The following is a 12,887-nucleotide window of genomic DNA, read 5'->3' as shown; positions in this document are numbered from 1 at the left end:
TCTTGGATTTGAGCTATCTAATGATTTTATGACTGTTTATCAGTCTGAAGCAACATGTTGCAGAAGTCTATCAGTGATCGAGCAGCGCTGCCACGTTGGACCTTTTTTTTTTTTTTCTTTTCCTCCAGGGACGTCCCATTTATTACTCTGAGGCTGTGCAAATCCACTTTATACCCCAGTAAACCCTTGTGATCGCAGTATAAAAAAAAAAGAGTCAGCAGAAAATACAATGTAAAAATAGACCTTAAGATTTATTAACTCATCTTCACATTTTAAGGCGAAACATTGCCTGCTTTTTTTTTTTTTTTTTTTTTCGTAAGGCAGAACAGGTTACAAGGCACAATTTATTCCATCAGTTAAACCATGACAAAGTACTAAAACAAAAAAAACAAAAAAAATACAATATATAGTTTCTTAAAAACCAACACAACACATTATTTGGGGAAACTTTCCACAGCACTTTTAAAACGTGGCACTAGAGCGACAGATCCCACATCCACTACAGCAAAAACGTGAAATAGCTACGTTTTTTTTTGCTGTCTAAGGCGTGACAGTTACACGGCGTAAAAATTTAGAAATTGTACTTCTGTAAATATGCATATTCCTGCGCATGAGACAAACCGCAGTAGTTTAGACCCGGAAATCAAGGGATTACCTTTTAGCTGTCGACAAAATGAAGTTTTTCAAAGTTCATTTTTATCACTAAATAAACATAAAAAAGAGAAAAAAAAGAAAGTGTGCAACACTAAAATACATAACAACATAAGGCCTGTTGTAACATTCATAAAATACTGACATGATCACCATGTCTTAACATGAGCCTTACTGCACACAGAAAGGAAGTGATGTTAAAAACCCCAACAATGAACGATACTGTATTTACACCCAGTGTTTTCTTCTTTCTCGGGCAGCACATCCCCGGAAAGGTACGACGTTTTTTAAAAAGTTTTTTTTTTTTTTTTTAGTCCGGCTGTCATCGAGCTCGGCGGGGCTGGCCGCGTACGTTTTTTTTTTGTAAATGAGATCCCTGAAGACTAAAAGGCTCGCGATCTATTCGGCTACTCTTTTTTTTTCAGCGTTTCAGTCAAGTTAACAGCTTCAAATGCTGATCGTGTTATGAAGACCCTGGTTTGAGGCAATTAAAAAAAACTTTTAAAAAAAACAACTGAAGGGGGTTGTTAGATGGCCTCTTGCTTGGTGATGGTCGGCTGCGGGATGGAGGTCGGCTGCTTGGGCACGGCGGCTATGACCCCCTGAGGCATTTTATAATGTTCGGAGCCGGAGGCGGTGGGCGGAGACGGGATCGGGGTTTCGGGAGTGGCTGGAAGCACAAACAAAAAAAACAAAAAAAGGAAGCACAGGAGAGTTAGAAGCAGGAAAGTTGCAGCGTAAAAGCAGGAGTACGTTCGGCGGTGGAAACGCGATTTTACGAGATAAAGGACTAAGCACTTTTGCGACATTTCTCAGAGCATTAAACAAGTTAAGAAAGAATAACAGACGTTTTCTTTGACAAAATAAGCCCCGATTAGTTTCCGTGAAGAACTTATGAGGATTACTTCCGCCAAGCCTGTTTGTCCTTCCAGCTCCCTGCGTGAGGCTCGCACAAGGAGCTGGAGGAGGAGGGCGGTGGGGGGAACTTTATGGTCTCGCTTCATTAAAATCAAATTGATTCCAGGTCACTTTGATTGATGCATCGGGATCGCTTTCGTCGAACTCGAACAGACAAAAAAAACCTTTTATTTGACTGTACGTTGAGATAAATGACCTCGAAGCCGAAGACGGGACGATAAATCTCAACGGCTGCTTTTTTTTCTTTTTCGGGCACTTACAGATTTGACTGTTGTGGATCGGCGTCGGCATGTTGCTGGCCACGATGACGTTGCTGCTGAGGTGCTCCTGGACCAGGTGGGGGTGCAGAGAGTGAGGTGCGTGTGGCGCTTCGTTAGCCGAACCTAAAATACAAAATAATTTACGTCAGCATATCGAGCCCAAACGGAGATTTGATGCGTCGGGAAACTTTGTCCGCCAGTCAATCACAATCAGACACGCCCCACCCAAAACATACCTCTCTTTTAGTTGAGACAATGCCTTTAAGTGTCATACCGCCGATGGCCACTAGGGGGCCGGCTCCAGAAAAAAAACCTCTGACTCCAACAGACTCGCATTCAAAAAGCATCGACTTCTCCTCATTAAATTGCAAAGTGGACGAATATTTTCCGCAAGTCGTTGCAACACCGTCTCACAGCAAAGCGTGAAATAGCCACGCTTTTGCGCTGTTTAGGCGTGACAGTTACACGCTTTTTCTGTAGTGGACGAAAATGAAACCTGCTGCGTGGGTAGAGCCGTGAGATTTACAGGAAAATGAAACTTTATAGTTAAAACACGTGTTTGGGGTCACGAGACAAAAAAAAACCTCAACAAAAACGGCGCCACCTCCTGGTTTTGAACTTCATCGTCCCGCGTGCTAGCGCGACCTCCTAACAAGGCCAAAAAAAACACGGCCTTTTGTTGTTTTTGTTGCGGGACCATTGGTCACATGATCCTGTTTCCACATGACATGTACTCTGCGGTTTTACGCTTTCGAAACGTGTAACTTTCACGCCTGGACAACCCAACGCGTGGCCATTTCACGTTTTGCCGTAGCGGGCCGGCGTGTCTATTTCACGCTTCGCTGTGAGACGGGGTTGCAACGACTCGCGGAAAAATATTTGTAGATTTTGTAATTTAACGAGTAGAAGTTGATGCTTTTTGACTCTATCGGATTGAGAGGGTTTCTCTGGCGCCGGCCCCCTAGTGGCCATCGGAGGTATGGCAATTAAAGGCATTGGCTTAACCTTTTTCTGGTAAATAATCTCACCTCCGAGCAGCATTTCCTGCAGCAGGTTGTCGATCTTGGCCATGCCGAAGAGCTTGACGAACTGGATCTGCTCGATCATCTGCCAGGTGATGCTCTGCAGCGTCGGCAGCAGCAGCAGCAGCTCCCCGAAGCGGCCCCGCGAGTCGTACTGCCGGTCGTTGATGTAGTCCTCCAGGCTGACCTGCACCTGATACCGCATCCGCTTGATCTTGCCAGGGTCACTCAGACCTTTAGCGTCTGGGTGGGAGGATGGGGGGGGACGACGGCAAACAGGGATGTTTGTAAAGAGAAGCGTGTTAATGAGTAGCACGTGGATACAGTGAATAAAAAAAAACTCTTTTCAGCTTTTTTTGGGGAGGGGGGGGGGGGGACTTTTTTGTTTGTTTTACCTGGATCAAAGAAAACGATGGCCTTCAAGCAGGCGTACTCGTTGTCGTCTATCTGGAGCTCCTGGAAGGGAAGCACCAGCTCGTCCAGGATTCTCACCGCCACCCGGCCCACCTCCAACTCCGGGCAGTTTCTGGGGATGATGTGGTCGTTTCCTGTCGGAGACGTGCACATTATTAACGTGAAAAAAATATGGAAAAAAAAACCCACCGCCGCATTCAAAGATTCATTCATTAAAAAAATTTAAAAAAAGAAAGAAAAGTCAATGTATTTTACCTAATAAGAGGATGTCTTTGTACAGCATGGACCTCTTGGCAGCGCCGAGCAGGAGATGTTCCCCGGCGTGAGCTCGCAGCAGCGCCACCTGGATTAAAGGGAAAAGACGTCGTTTTAAAATCTCCTCACGTGAAGGGGAAAAAAAAAAAAAAAAACTATCCGTGTCTCTCACAGCATCAGCAAATGAGTTACCAAAGCCCCGGTGATCACACTGTTAATGATCTCTTGTTTTTCCGAAGGAGGGGATACGACTTTAAAAAAAAAACTAAAAAAAACAGCTCATCATGTTCTAACCGAGGATTAAAACACATTAACTTACTGTGGTTGAAATGTTTACCTGCGTGATGTCCTCGGGAGATTTTACGGTTTTATTTGGGTTTCAAATTGAGAAGCTGCTGCAGCTCCCCCCCCACAACACATGCTGTGGTTTTTTTGAGGTAGTTGATGAGTGACCGGAGTGTCTATACCACTATGTACTCTTGTCTTTCACCTGGTCGTCCAGGGGCAGGTCGCAGAAGGCCGGGATGTACTTGGCCCACTCCACCAGCACCAGCAGCTGCTGCTTCATGGACTCGCACACGTCCGTGATGGCGGCGATCTTCTTGGTCCTGATGTCGCCGTTCAGTATGGGAGCGGGGGATGTGATCTAGAAAAAAGAAAAACCACAAAACCGAAAAAAAAAAGCACGCGTGAAGTCTTTCGATGCCTCGTTACGAGCAGTCGAAGAGGTGATTTTTTTTTGGGGGGGGGGTTGTATTTTTTTGGTACCTGTCTGGACAGCACGTCTGCCTGGATGAGTGCGTTGATGGAGGGTAAACTGCTGTCCTCGTAGCTGGACCTCCTGGTGCTGATTCTGTCTCTTTCGTTCTGTACAGCTTCGAAAAAACCAAAAACAAACACACAAAACACTTCAAGTATCTGCATCAACAACCAAAAAAAAGTGCAATTTTCATGCAAGAAAACGAAAGAGAAAAAAAGGTGTATTTTCCTTCATCGGTGTGAAGATTGAAAAAAACTCCCGAGTCATTTAAAAGAAAAAGAAGTCTTCCCCCAGGTCGCGGTGTTTTATCAGTATATGGCTATTATTGCTCTGAACTTGTTTGCTCAGCATAAGCTGGTCGGAGTGAACATTAACAAAACTCTCGGGGGTGTTGCGCAACGACACTCAGACGAGTCGTATCAAAGTGGCACTGATTTTAACGATGACGTTTTTTTCACCACAAGAAAAAAAAAAAAACCTTGTCTCCTACCTTCTTTCTTCATGCCGGCTCTGAAACACTTCTTCAGTCGGCAGTATCTGCACTGATTGCGCTTGTCTTTGTCCACGATGCACTGTCTGCTGAACCTGGAGATTGAGAGAATGGGGAGAGGGGGTGAGCTGGATTGTGCCGGCATTGTTTCAAAAAATAAATAACTTTGAGGAAGTTTAAAATAAGAAAAAAAAAATGCCCCCCATCTCCCCTACACACACACACACACACACACACCCAAAGAATATTTGCAGTTTTCTTGCCATGTGGAATATCAGAATGTATCTTTAATTGTAGGAATCGATAAGTTTTCACAGATGTTTTGGTGTCTTAAACTTTCGACCGCTTTCCAGCGGTCCGTCTTCACCTGCACGAGTACATGTGGTTCTTGCGGACGCTGCGTCTGAAGAAGCCCTTGCAGCCGTCGCAGCTGGAGGCCCCGTAGTGTTTGCCGGTGGCCCGGTCTCCGCAGATGGCGCACAAGCTGCCCGCCGCCAGGTGGCCCGTGGCGTTCATGTTGGCGCTCTCGGCCGGCGAGGAGTCTGGACATGACGACGAGAGAGAGAGAGAAAGAGAAAGAGAGAGAGAAAATTAAAAAAAAAAAAAAGTTTGATCGTTGCTCAAGAGGCTCCGAAAACTAGAAGTTTTTCTACTCGGCTGATTTGCGAAGTTTCGGGTGTTTAATTTAGAGGAGGCGTGAACGGCCGCTGCGAATACGGCGATCAGCTGCATTGATCGAAAAAGAAAAAAGAAAAGAAGCAGCCTTTTGGTATTGATAGCGGCCTCAGTGGCTCAGACTGAGTCAACAGAGCGTAAACTGATGTCGGTTTGATTACCTCTGGAAAAGACAATCACTGCAGACGCAATCACACAAAATCACATGAGAAACCGCTGACTCGTGTCGAGACATTTCTCTTTAGAGTCGAGTAAGAAGCGTGCAAAGCGAGTTCCCCATCATTTTATTATTTCTTTTTTTTGGTGGAGGGGTGGGTGGGGGGGGGGGGTTCACACAGCCAGACGTCATGGGAGACTGCTTATATAAATAAGATGGGTGTCACGTTGAAAGAAAAAAAAAAAAAAGAAGCAACTTTCTCTTCGGTTTGTGGGAACAGACACGTTTGTAACAGGAGAAGCGAGATCGCGACACTCAAACTAACTGCTTCATCATCGGGCCGGACGTCGACCCGCGACAGGTTTTTCTTCGGGTCTTTGGACCCAAAGTTTTCAGCCTCGTATAAATCGAAATGTATTTCACAGTCGAGGCGTCGTCCCCCTCCAGCGGATGGACAAGATGGACAAAATTTCTCTCTTTTTCTTCACATCACGTCGTGCAAAGTTTTTAAAAAGCCTCCACACGTTTTGCAATATCTGCGACTCACCTGAGCCCAGCGGGAGCACCTGCATGTTCTCGAACTCCAGCGTGGTGTAGGCCGGGTCCAGCGCCTCGCTGTAGTCTGCCATGTCCATGTCTGCCTCGGCCTTTTTTTCTTTTGGTGGTATTTTGGTTTTTTGTGGGGGGGCCCAAAAGAAAAACCCTACGACTGCTTGACAGCTGGGCAGAAAAAAAAGAGTCTGTCCAAGAAGCTGATGCGCCCCCCTCACCTTTCTCCCTTCCTTTCCTTCCTCCTCCTCTTCTTCTTACCTTTCTCACACACCTCTCCGAACCCCCCCCCCTCCTCCTCCTCCTCCTCCTCCTTCTCCCTCTGTTTTCCCTCCCTCCCTCCCTCCGCCCCTCAGTTTAACAGGACGGCTCCGTCGGCCCCGGCTGAGCGTGATGGGGGGAACCGACTGGTGACTGACAGCAGAGCTCCCCTTCATAGGGCTAAAACCAGAGGAGAGGTGGAGTCGTCCCGGCGTGGTTGATGGTTAACTCGAAGCCCTTCAGTGGTGAATCACACGCTTGTTTTTCTTCTTCTTTAAAGAGGAGATAGCACAACTTCAATATCTGACATCTCTTTTTCACGAGTCCCTATCAGGAACGGAGAAACAATTTTTAAATCGCTTTTTGAAACCCGGTCTGTTTTTTGTTGTTGTTTTTTTTTTTTTGTAATCACAGCAAGAAAATGAAAGAGCAGGTTCGATTCGAGAGTCTGCAGAGAGCCACAGAGCTGGAAAAGTACATTTACTCACATGTTTAATTTACAATCAGTCATCTGATAGTGATTTTTGTTGCGCACCTCACGTGCACATATCCACACGTATGAGGGAGTTAGCTCACGCGGGGACCGTCTGTATAAAGTTCTGCTGTGAGGACTCAAATGTGTTTTAAAATGCTTCCAAATAACCCGTGTTGTGATTTGTCGTTACAGAAATCAAATTGAATTGAATTCTGCAGTCCTGTAAATACGATTTAACAACCGCTCGACCTGCACGCGCAAAAAAAGTTGTGCGTAGAAACCGCAACTGGTGCGATGTTGTCGTTACTCTATCTGTCTCGTTTCCTTTGTTTTTGCAGCGACTTGGAATTGTTTTTTTTCTTCAATTTCGTTATGACAATAGTAAAGGAGTATTTCCAGGGAAAAATTAAACTTTATGCTTTTGTTTTCAATAAACAACCCCCCCCCCTTTTTTTCCCTTCTGCAGGTCAGCTGATATTTTCAAGGTTTAAAAGGAAAAAAAACGACTCCTGAGCTTCGATATTCATCTCACACGGAGGAAGAAACGTTTCTCTGCACAGATAATATACAAAATATTAGAAATATTTCACATTATCCAGATTAGCAAACCATCCAGACCAACAGCTGCTTTACATTTTATCTGATTAGTTTGCCACATTTGGTCAATTATTTTAGATTAAACTACCAAACTGTATATAAAGCAGAATAACATTATGTCCACCATCGAGCGTTAAAATGCTTCAATAATAGTCAGAAAACACAGCGAAAGGATTCATTCAGCAGAAACAGAACTTTTCTTTTTGGCTTCTTTTTTTTATAATTCTTTCCAAAACGACTCCCGGAAACGTTGACGTTGCGCTCGAGTGAAAAGATTTAAAATAATTCTCCCGTCGAATCTCATCAGGCCGCCATATTCAGACCGACTTCCATGTGTAACACGGCTGGTAAGTCTGAGTTAATTCTGCAGCGATCGACGGGGGGGAGGGGAGGAAATGGATGGGGGGGAGGGGGGGGTAACTCAAAGTGATGCCTTTATGTAAAAAGCCCTCATTGTTTGTGAAAACGCAACGCGCACGTGAGGCTGATCCCAAAGCTCAACGCTCGTTCGTCGGCGCGAGACGACCTCGACGGGTCGGTAAAATAGAAAATAGGAAAATGTAAAGGACGGCTGACGTCCGGTGAAATCCTGTCGTTTCTTCGTCCGAAAGGCTCGGAGGACGTTATTAAACCGAGGCCTTCGACATCAACCCCAAACAATCAGTCCCAATCGTAACGCGTTGCATTACACTGTAAAACTATCATTTAAAAAAAAAAACTTATGATGCACCGAGTGGTTTTTTTTGTACCCAACGTCTTCTTGCGTGTGATTTAAAAAAATATATAATTAGAAAAGTATTTAGATCCTTTACTGGAGTTATAACACCCGGTGTATTGATTATCAGATAAATGTACTTCAATGATCAAAAGTGCATCTGCTATTAAGCGGTTTAATGGAGTCTCGTCTTCTAATATCATGTTATCGGATTTATTTTTCCAAAAGCTTTTTAATGTTGAAGGTGCTTGAAGGCAAAACATTTTTAAACTTCAGTCCAAAAAAACGCATCATAATTTAGAAAACCGATAAGTTTTGTTTGTAAAAACCTGTTAAATATAAGTGATGCTTTAGATCACAGACTAATTTACAATTTTGATATTCAGTATATATAGGTGTGTATATAGAGAGATGTCATGAAGTAAGTGTCACAATATTTAACTTTAAAAACACTGAAATTCAAACTTTCACAACTCAAATGCGTCACATCTGAACCAACATCAAAATTTATTTATTTTTTTAAACGCGTGACTTTCGCAAACTCTGACTGTTTTTCCAAAAGAACATAAATTTGCTCGCTTGCTTGCGCAAAGCGTCGTCCGCCCCTCTTCACATATCACACGGCAAACAGTAGTCTGGTATTTGAAGAGAAAGTGCCAGGACATCGCGGCGAGGTCAACGATCCCGGGTTCAGCCAGGCCTCGGGATCAGTAAAGAGGGTGAACTTGTTAAACCGCGCGCTCAAATTATACCGAGCACTTGTAAAATTATTTATTTTTTTCCTCCCCCTCTTCTTCCAGCAAGTAAAAAAAAACAAACACTTATAACATTCCTGCTTCTCCCCGCTCACGATGATTGGTTTAATGATTACGCGTTTGACGAAGGTGATCCAATCAGATATGAAGGTCGGGATGTGATTAAGCTCTGATTGAAACTCTTCTCTAACTGTCAGGCATTAGATTAGTTTGAATCTTTCTTTTTTTTTTTGGGGGGGGGGGGTGTTACATATGTTAAAACAGCCTGATTCACTCAATGGGAAATTGATCAAGAAAATGATTAGCATCTTCTCAGCAGACGCTTTGATGGGACGGTGTTGTTTCCACCGGTGTGTACAGAGGTCGAGCGTTACGACATGTCGCCGTGTTCGACCCTCTTCTGCAACGGCCTCGTATTTGCTCAAGAAGTGTGCTGATTATTTCAGAGCGGCGGACAGGAGGAGGAATCGCTGCCGAGCTATGAATGAGTCACTCGCCTGCAAAATCTTATCTGCTCCGTCATTAAGGCTTTTTTTTTTTTTTTTTTTTTTTATCACTGCTCCCATCTTAAATTTCTGTGAACTCCTCAAGGAACACGTCGTATACGAGGACTATAAAACGTAATCTGCTCCGGTTACAGCTTTCTTAATCACGAACTGACAAACTGTTCCGATGTGTTTCGATATGGGCAGCGTCGAAGAAATATTCTCCCACAACTTATCTGCACTTTGGTGGTGAACGTGGTGGTGGGGGTTGGGGGTGGGGGTGGGGTGGGGGTGGGGGGGGTGGGTATTAACTAGTGCAGGCCATAAAACATAAAGTGTTCATGGCCCAACATGTTTAGAAGTCAAGATTACATTCAAAACTTTCCGCCCCGGTTGTTATTTTGGAAACTAAGTAAAAAAAAAAAAAAAAAAAAAAAAAAAAAAAAAAGAAGAAATCTGTCCAATGTCTGAAATTTTGTATTTAAAAAAAAATCTTGAAGGAATAGTTTTATATTTTTGTAAAGTTACGTGAGAAGATCAATAGCACTGCCATAGCCGCACGATAAATAAAACCAGAGCCAGCAACAGGTTAGCTTAGCTTAACCTACCATAAAGATAGATAGATATGTAGGGAGGTGGAGGGAGGTGGAGAGGGAGGTGGAGAGGGAGAGAGGGAGGTAGAGAGGGAGGTAGAGAGGTAGAGAGGGAGGTAGAGAGGGAGGTAGAGAGGGAGGTGGAGAGAGAGAGGGAGGTAGAGAGGGAGGTAGAGAGAGGGAGGTGGAGGTAGAGAAGTAGAGAGGGAGGTAGAGAGGTAGAGAGGGAGGTGTGGGTAGAGAGTAGAGAGGTAGAGAGGGAGGTAGAGAGGGAGGTAGAGAGGTAGAGAGGGAGGTAGAGAGGGAGGTAGAGGCAGAGAAGTAGAGAGGAGGAGAGAGGTAGAGAGGGAGGTGGAGAGGGAGGTGGAGGCAGAGAGAGGTAGAGAGGGAGGTGGAGAGGGAGGTAGAGAGGGAGGTGGAGGCAGAGAAGTAGAGAGGGAGGTAGAGAGGGAGGTAAAGAGGTAGAGAGGGAGGTAGAGAGGGAGGTGGAGGCAGAGAAGTAGAGAGGGAGGTAGAGAGGGAGGTAAAGATGTAGAGAGGGAGGTAGAGAGGGAGGTAGATAGGGAGGTAGAGAGGGAGAGAGAGAGGTAGAGAGGGAGGTAGAGAGGGAGGTAGAGATGTAGAGAGGGAGGTAGAGAGGGAGGTAGAGAGGGAGGTAGAGAGGGAGGTAAAGATGTAGAGAGGGAGGTAGAGAGGGAGGTAGAGAGGGAGGTGGAGAGGGAGGTAGAGAGGTAGAGAGGGAGGTAGAGAGGGAGGTAGAGAGGGAGGTAGAGGTAGGGAGGTAAAGATGTAGAGAGGGAGAGAGTTAGAGAGGAATATATACAAATAAAATATAATCAAATGACATTAAACAACAGTTTTAATGACGTAGACTGGAAACAGGTAAACAAACAGCTAGCTCTGCTATGCTATGCTAACTGGTTACTTGCTGTAATTTTCATATCGTCAAGAAAAAAAATCTTTTTCCTCCAAAAGTACCGAATTCATGTCGTTTAACTTTTAACCGCACTTTTAGCAGCAAAGAAGGATTAGCATGTCCGCCTGCCATCAGGTCGGGCCTGCCGCGCTCACGAGCTGACTCCGCCCCCTTCTGGGGAGCCGTGGTCGTTCAGTTGTTTGTTGGGTGTTCGGCGAATTGTAATTTTAGCCGTGAATCATTTTAGTTTTTGTAATTTAACAGTAGATTTAAGGAGATACGGTCACAGTCCCCGCCTCTGTTGCCGAGTTACGGTGTTAAATGATGGCCTGAAAAGTGTTGTCATTCAAGTTTTTGATGTCACACCGGAGTTAACCTTTGACCTTTCTCGTTACGATTCGTTATCACTTCACCGTTTTAGACGCGTGCGAACCGATCTCGTAATTAAAAGTGTGAATTCTTGAGTTGTGTCCGTAGGCGTGTTTGTGAGCTCCCAGCGACCTTTGACCTTTTACAACCAAAAATCTACGCAGTTCGCATTTGAGTCCAATTTAAAGACGTGTTGTTGTTTTTTTTCACTGCGCTCTGATTGGAAAACTCGAGGCCACCAAGCCCCGCCCACCTATAGCGGAAACCTGAGCGCGCCGCAGGCCTGTCAATCAAACAGTCACACCGAACATACCGCTGTTTGAGGCCTGATATCTAACAAATTATGGGATTCATTTCCGACGGACCGCCGGGAAGCGAACGAGAAGGGGCGACTTTAGCGTGTGACACCGTGTCGACTCGTGGAAAAAAAATCGATTGACTTCGTATTCGACGTGAGAAGTGGAATGGGAGTCTACGGAGTCGGGGGGGCGACCCTCTAGTGGCGCTCGGTGGTATCGCAGCTTAACGCGCTTCGGCACTGGACTCGCTTTTCAGACCTTTCCCATGCAGCCTGCGGCCGTAACATCTGTTGTTACGTAAGATGCATTAGCTTTATGCAATTTATAGCGGTTTTGTTTTAATTTGGTCTTTCGGTCATTCGTTTTTTTTTTGTTGTTTTTTTTGTCCCAGCGTGTTGTTGACGGACATAAACAGCCGCCGCGCTGAAAATATGACGAGGCCAGACGGAGCTGTCTTATAATCAGTCACCCAAACTTCTGCCCCGGGGGCTAAAAGTCAAAAGGCTCGCCGAGGACCTGATGTAACACTTTGTGTGATTCTCCCCCTTTGAAGCTTCAAACTCCAGTTTGTGAACAAAGTCCTGTCTATCTTCTGAATAGGAATCTCCGACCACTGACCAAACTCCATTTGTAACCGCTGCCTATTTGTACCTTCTCCTCAATGACTGCATTTCATTTCCCTCAAAGTCCGACGTCAAAGGCAAACCGGCGGCGAGGCAGCGCCGTAAAAAAAAAAAGAAAAAAGAACCGAAACGCGGGACGCCGGCCGGCAGCGTGGGGAAGGAAGCAAGCGATGAAAAACACCAGGCGGCCCGGGAGATGTTAATAACGTGTGGATACGGGACTTATTTTTTTTGGGGGGGCTTCTTTTCAAAGAGAGAAGCGGGAGATGCGAGCGTTCTTGGTTGTTTTTGGGGGGGGTTTTTCTCCCAGAAGCTCATCCGGGAAGCGAGCTGAACGCTGATAAGAGTTAAAAATCAGAAGGAGACGATGTGCTGCCTGCAGCAGATTTGAGGCCAGCAGAGAGGAAAAAAGGCAGGAGATGGAGGCAGATAGGTGAGTGGAGTGTCATGGCAAAGACCTTGTCAACAGATAACTATCTGCAAATAACACACGGCTTATGCAAGCCCCTGTGGCTGAGCGGGGGAATATCAACGGGTTTTTTTTTTTTCTTCCCCCCGTGCCGAATCGAATATCCTCACTTGCTTTTTATTTTCCTGTAATCGCACAAGATTTGTGATTTATGAAGATCAAAAATGACCTTTTTTTTC

General features: G+C 45.2%; 1 protein-coding gene across 1 annotated transcript; it reads right to left on the bottom strand.

Moving 5' to 3' along the window:
• Nucleotides 1–225: 225 nt before the first annotated feature.
• hnf4a (hepatocyte nuclear factor 4, alpha) lies at nt 226–6,471 on the bottom strand. The gene is made up of 10 exons (XM_069710990.1): nt 6,150–6,471; nt 5,138–5,312; nt 4,771–4,865; nt 4,289–4,395; nt 4,011–4,166; nt 3,521–3,608; nt 3,247–3,399; nt 2,858–3,094; nt 1,830–1,952; nt 226–1,321 (listed from the first exon to the last, which is right to left on the bottom strand). The coding sequence occupies exons 1-10, from the start codon at nt 6,235–6,237 to the stop codon at nt 1,179–1,181; spliced, it is 1,365 nt and encodes a 454-aa protein (XP_069567091.1). The 5' UTR covers nt 6,238–6,471; the 3' UTR covers nt 226–1,178.
• Nucleotides 6,472–12,887: the final 6,416 nt, after the last annotated feature.

The sequence above is a fragment of the Brachyistius frenatus genome, unplaced genomic scaffold, assembly GCF_029030835.1.
Source record: "Brachyistius frenatus isolate BFR_SWC_R1_liver_20210118 unplaced genomic scaffold, ASM2903083v1 Contig_95, whole genome shotgun sequence".
Taxonomy (NCBI): domain Eukaryota; kingdom Metazoa; phylum Chordata; class Actinopteri; family Embiotocidae; genus Brachyistius; species Brachyistius frenatus.
The sequence above is the reverse complement of the archived record's forward strand: the minus strand, read 5'-3'. Positions and strand labels throughout refer to the sequence as shown.

Coding starts and splice junctions, on each gene's coding strand:
- hnf4a (XM_069710990.1), bottom strand. CDS start 6,237: ATGGACATGGCAGACTACAGCGAGGCGCTGGACCCGGCCTACACCACG. Junction 4,167..4,288: donor CAGACGTGCTGTCCAGACAG/GTACCAAAAAAA, acceptor TCTTTTTTCTAG/ATCACATCCCCCGCTCCCAT. Junction 3,400..3,520: donor CAAAGACATCCTCTTATTAG/GTAAAATACATT, acceptor CGTCTCCGACAG/GAAACGACCACATCATCCCC.